A 6,387-nucleotide genomic window follows, 5' to 3' on the forward strand; every position below is an offset into this window, starting at 1 on the left:
TTTCCGTCATATAGCTTGTGTGTGATCACAGATTCAGGTTCAGCTTCCACAAAGTAGAGTTCCTAACAAAATCTCTCATGCTCACATGCATAAGAGTGCCTGCAGTAAAACTGCACAGTGTGATGTCTCCGTGTTATGTCTCCGTCTCCGTGTGTGTGTGTGTGTGTGTGTGTGTGTGTGTGTGTGTGTGTGTGTGTGGTGTTGCACGGGCGAAGCTGCAGACTCACAACACCTCGGAAGAGATTCAAGCCGCTAGGGGGCGTTAACTGACACCTCTGGCTCTTCATAAGGGATATATCAAATATCAAAGAAAAAAATTAGAAAGACACAACCTAAAAAGATAAAAGATAACCCTTCCCACGCAATCACTTCATCTCTTTGCATTTCCAGTAATTTGGGTGAGGCTCTTTATAATCACAATTGACTTTAAGGAGGGGGACCTGAAATAGCCTAAATAAATATCTGGTCCATTCGTTCATTATCATTGGATATAGCCTAGTTTTTTTGAGGAGCGACGTTAATATGGTAAATATTTTCATTCACATGCTTCAGTAATCGAAATAAATACACTGCTTCGTAGCAAATGGGGTATTGGGTGAGATATGACTATTATTTAGTCATATCTCTAAATATGATTATATTTAATCTTTGAGTAGGGACACTGCAGTTGTTGACCTATTAGTCATTTAACCTTCATGTTGTCCTTGGGTCAAATTGACCCGTTTTCAGTAAAAAAAAAAAAAGTTCATGAAAATGTCACTAAACATAAAAATATTCAAAACCTTTGGGAAAATAAACACCCAAAACATTGAAAACTGTGTGAAAACGCGATAATATTTCTTTTCATGGTTGACAGGAAGACAACACGAGGTTAAGGTTTCAGTAGAAGATGATGGGAAGACACAACGTTGCAATGAACCAGATTCCACGTGACCTCAATTTCAACAAAAACCTTACCCTTAAACTGAAAGTGTTGAACCTATTACACAATCCAGGTGATATTGGTATTTTTAAAGACGGAAGAGCTAGCCTACATGTAAGTGTTTGATAGACAAAAACATTCATATTAATAATTTCCTCTTCCAGTTTACATCATTGCAGTTTGTTTTAATCCATTAAAGCAGCCTGCTCTGTTATGCTTTTAACCCGTTATCGATTGTAGCCAACAGGGGGAAAAAACGCAGTTTTTGGTGTTGCGCGTCATTTTGACGCCAACAATTTCTGATTCAGTTTTAACGTGCAAAACTGTACATCCAATTACGAAAAAAAAATATGTATTGACCGTTACGACTGCTCAAAAGGAAAACATTTCTGTCATTATGGTAGCCACAGTAATTGTTTTGTGTTCGTTTGTCATTTATCCATCCAGTGTTTTACCTAACCCAACTGAAAAAAGAGGCTGTTTGTATAGATTAGAATATATGTGGTTATATATAGCCTTAATTTGTCAATATGATTAATTTACTCAGAAAGATAATGATCTCACACAAACACTTTGACCAAATTACAACAAACCACTGGGGCTTATTACGATTAAAACTTCAAAGTCTTTCAGCTGAAGGCCCTAATTGGATTATGTGTTCAACCCATAGACTGTTAAAACTGGTTCCACCTTAAACAATATCAAAGCATTAGTGATGTACATGCTTGAGTGTTTCTGCGTTTCTGTGTAGTGTATAGGATAAGTAGCTGCCTGAACACGGAAGTAGACAGTACAAATTATTAAATCAAACACATGCACCATCCAGGAAGTACAGTTTTGTTCATATACAATAAATCCAGACACTCGACTGTATGTAATGTGACTTAGCCAACCTGCAGTGTGGCTTGTCAGAGTGACTCCAGTGCAGCTGACTATATCTGTCAAGTCTTAATACTGCACGTGCATTTAGTTGACCAAAATCAACCTCACAAAGGCACACTCATTACTCAATTACTCATACTCATCATAATCATGAGTATTTAGTTTATCTAGTAGAGAATACATTGTTTGATTTTGCAACACAAATATTTCAAGGGACACTACGTGAAGAGTCCCATCTTTTATAGTGCTGAGGACTCCCAATTCACTTGTAAACATCTGGGTGACAACATTTTTTTCCAGGGAAGGAGTTAATGTGTTACATTTGACCTTTGATTTAGAGAGGTTTTGACACCAAACGTAACTGGAATAAGCAGTAATTTGGGATTTCAAACCCTCAGACAGAGCTGAAATACCCGTAAATGATATTCCAAACAATTTACTTGTCATACAATTAACATTTAGAAGTAGGCTATGGGTATTAATTTGCATTTATATGTTAACATGTCACAAAAAAACAGAAAAGCTGAAGTCTGACTTACTTTAGAGGAGTTGACTGTTTGTATGTTGACAACAATGGCATTGGAAAGCAAGGCCCAGGCCTCCATAATAACTATTGGCCATCTTCCTGCACAAGCCATAGCCTTCTCCTGGGTGGAGATCACAGACAGTAAATGTAGGTACAGCAGTTACTGAATATTTAAAAAGGCATAGAGATGAAGCAATAAATGACAAAGTAAAGCTGGCGTGGCCAGGCATTAATAACTAATGGGTACCAGAGAGTTATTGGCTGCTACTGTTGTAATGAAAGTGTCATTGCAAATCAGCAGTTGTGCAGGGTTATTATTATTTATGCATAATTGATGCCGGAACCATAAGGAACATGTCTCAGCCAACAAATCCCAACACCTTGGGAACAAAGACAATGGTGTCAACAAGTAAAGGTCACAGAGGAGAAAATGCCCCTGGGCTGATATTTACATTGAGAGGGGAGGGCAAGGAAGGCTTGCATTTTACACATCTGTATACAGAAGGTTACAACAAACTATTACACATTAGAGACAGCTGCTACACCACTGCTCCATCCATGTGTAGCGGATGTTGCTAAGTCATAGAAAGCTGTCACAAAGCTTTAAAACAAATGATATGCAGTTGAAACGAAGATTTAAGTGCTCCGGATTTAAATAAACATTAAAATAGCAGCTTTATTTTCATTAATTAATTTCACTAAATGTGTGATGTGCCGGGCAGTATACTCCATAACTGTATTTAGTTGTTCCTAATTTCCAAAAAAAGAAAACTTTTGGATTGTTTGCAAAATCTTATCCTAATATGGAAAATCCAACATTCTTATTTTAGACACAATCTTTGGGATTCAAAAGATATCTCAGATTTATAACTTATATTTTCATTTTAGCAATGTTTCAAAAATATATTTGCCTAGATATAAACGATGCCAATTGTAGTTATAGTGATTCGTTATTGTTAGGCCTATATTTAACTTGACACACAAAAATGTGCCAGCCTTATGACACTGATATGATATTTGAGGAACTGACTAGCAGTAATTAGAAAAAAGGGAAAATTCACATCATTTAATAATTTATACATTTTGTTCCACTGCCTGTATTATTGTATTAGCCTACTTTATTGTTGTATTATATTATTGGAAATGCTCATTTACTGCTGGATACAAGAACATTTTTAAAGTTTTACCTCTTTGGTAGTTATTGAGATATAATTGTACAAATAGAGCTTTCATAATGCACATTATCCATCAGTTTGTCATAAATCTCGCCTCAACCTATGTTGCATTCAAAGTAGCTGGGAAATTCAAATATTTCAAATTTACGTTGTAAGTTTTAACAAAAAACGATTAAAGTCACAGGTGATATAACTAGACCTTTATAGTTACCAAAATCAATTTGATCTATTTGCTATAACTACAGTTAAAACTCGTTTGATACAAATATTCTATCGAAGCTATGCTTAGATGGCTCGATAAAAGGAAATGGTCATCTTCTAGGTGTTCCTGAACGCCTCAAATCCCTCGGTGCCTACGTCACCACTTAGTGCCCAATGAGAACACGCAACGAAGTCTTGACAGTGACGTACACAGGAAACGTAAACATAATCCAAAAGCAGACAGTTTTGTAGCTTTTATTTCACCTCTTTAAGCTAATTTTACCGGTCGAAATCATGCAAACGTGGAGTCTCGTATCGATGTGTGTGTTGCTAGGCATTGTTGTGAGATGGGGCGTTTCGTTAAATTCCTATTCAGGTAGGAAGAGTGTGGAGTCAAACGCATGCTAGTCTTCTTTTCTGCATTGGTGCTTGTTTCAGTGTAACGTTAGCTAGTTCATTAGATTTTCTCTAAAACTATTAACAGAAAGTTGTTTCACACATATTGGACTGTTGTTGTTAGCGGCTAGTATCCAGTCACTGGCTCATTAAGTCTGTTGTGTGTGTGTGTGTGTGTGGTTAAATGCAGCCATTCATTGCTGTCATTTCCCATTCCTAATAATCCAGGGGCGGGGAAACCTCCAATGTTTGGCGATTATGAAGCTCAAAGGCACTGGCAAGAAGTAACCTACAACCTCCCTCTCCAGGAATGGTCAGTCTCAGTTTGTTTACTCAGTGAAAAGCCAACCTCAATTAGTCATCTGAAAAGGGTATGATGAGCTCTTCTGGGCTTTAACAGTGACTGGGAATGTTGCAATCATCGATTTAAAACACACTAATGTATATCTTACTCCGAGAGCAGATTATTTGAGTCACATACCCCACAAAACCACATGTATGGGATAAAAAGAGGTCCAGAAGATCACAGAAGAAATGACCAAATTAATGCCAAAACTGCATGTTGTTGTACAAGTGTGCTTTATGCACCATATGAGCATTAAAGGGATCAATCCAGATTGTCTACTTTACACCGGTGGCTGCCCCCCCCCCCAATGATTATTTGTCTGACACTTTCCCAGTTTCAGAATAAACCTGTATCTACATTTGCACTCATCTAGGTACTTTAACACCAGTGACAATGACTTGAACTACTGGGGTCTTGACTACCCGCCTCTCACTGCTTACCACAGCCTGGTCTGTGCCTATGTGTAAGTCTTTTTATTATTATTTAGAGACAGTATATTGTACAAGAAATTTCTGCTTTAGTGTATAAATGTTTATTGAAGACGAGTTGGAGTGTCCATGTTATGTCAGTCTTATTATGGCAAACATTTCTAGTTACTTTTGTATTCTATACACCCTTGTGCATAGGTATTTCAAAATCAGGGCCCCTTGCCTGTTTTAAGGATTATAAATACTATAATTTCTGTACTATAACTATATATATTCCTGCAGGGCCAAAACAATAAACCCTGAATGGGTGGATCTCCACAAATCTAGAGGTTATGAGAGTCCAGCGCACAAGTTATTCATGAGAGCTACAGGTGCAGTAACCACCAGAAAATAAAGTGAAAAGCTTCCTTGATCCATATAGCTACCTCAACCTCAAAATAATCATTTACTTACTTACACATTAGATATGATATAATATGGTTCTTTGTTCTGTTTCAGTCCTGGTGGCAGATTTGTTGATATACATCCCTGCTGTGGTTTTATACTGTTTATACCTCACTGATGGATCCACAAAAAAAAAGGTAAGACACTTGCCCAATATGTCATGACATCTAATAGTTGTTTTTTTTTCCAACTAAAGACCCCCAAACACCTACCCTTATTAAATCTGATTACTGCACTGCTCATCCAAATTAGGGAATTGTGAAGTCATTATGTAATATAGTATTATACCATTACAATTTCCAGGATGTTATTATTTCAGAGGGTATAAATACATATACAGTACAATCATTAAGAGGGATCTTGAATGATCAGTTATTACAAGATCAGTAGCTACAACAGACACATACCAGCTTTGTCTGACTGGCCTGTCATGCATTGCCTATCCACATCTTTTCATACGTGACATAACCCATTACCTTTGACGCGTTATTATAAACTAATCAACAGTGGACTGATGTTAGATGTTAGTTTTGTTTCCCTTCTAAAAACTAATATATTTTTTTCCTCCAGGTTTGCACTGTGTTCTGCTTCCTTCTATACCCAGGCCTAATTCTCATTGACTATGGTCATTTCCAGTATCCTTTATGAACAGGTGCATTTCTACAGTCTATTCATTGTGAAAGCATTATTGTTATTTGCTATAATGATTTCCTGTGGAAGACCTTTGCAGCTACTGAGTTAAAAAACCCTATCCTTATAGTAGTAGAGTAGTATATTAAGTATTAAATTAAGTATATTTTCTCATGACCTTTGTAGCTTTTTGAGTTGCATTGATTAAATGATGGTTTTGTGAGGATTTTTGACTGGGCACCCGGGTAGCTCATCTGGTAGGGCAGGCGCCCATGTACAGAGGCCTCAGGTTCAACTCCACCCTGTGGCCCTTTGCTTTATGTCATTCCCCCTCTCTCCCCTTTAATATCTTCAGCTGTCCTACACTCACCGGCCACTTTATTAGGTACCCCATGCTAGTAACGGGTTGGACCCCCTTTTGCCTTCAGAACTGCCTC

The 6,387-nt window shown here is 37.4% G+C and overlaps 1 protein-coding gene across 1 annotated transcript in view; it reads left to right on the forward strand.

Annotated features, from left to right (window-relative positions):
• Positions 1–3,894: 3,894 nt before the first annotated feature.
• alg6 (ALG6 alpha-1,3-glucosyltransferase) overlaps positions 3,895–6,387 on the forward strand; it is a 15,990-nt gene continuing 13,497 nt past the window's right edge. Inside the window, exons 1-6 of the mRNA XM_034881992.1 lie at positions 3,895–4,082; positions 4,331–4,415; positions 4,822–4,911; positions 5,159–5,247; positions 5,375–5,457; positions 5,891–5,955. Of these exons, the coding sequence (XP_034737883.1) occupies positions 4,001–4,082; positions 4,331–4,415; positions 4,822–4,911; positions 5,159–5,247; positions 5,375–5,457; positions 5,891–5,955 (494 nt within the window). The 5' untranslated portion in view covers positions 3,895–4,000. The remainder of the gene's footprint in view (positions 4,083–4,330; positions 4,416–4,821; positions 4,912–5,158; positions 5,248–5,374; positions 5,458–5,890; positions 5,956–6,387) is intronic.

This window comes from Etheostoma cragini, chromosome 9 (genome assembly GCF_013103735.1).
Source record: "Etheostoma cragini isolate CJK2018 chromosome 9, CSU_Ecrag_1.0, whole genome shotgun sequence".
In the NCBI taxonomy this organism is placed as follows: Eukaryota; Metazoa; Chordata; class Actinopteri; order Perciformes; family Percidae; genus Etheostoma; species Etheostoma cragini.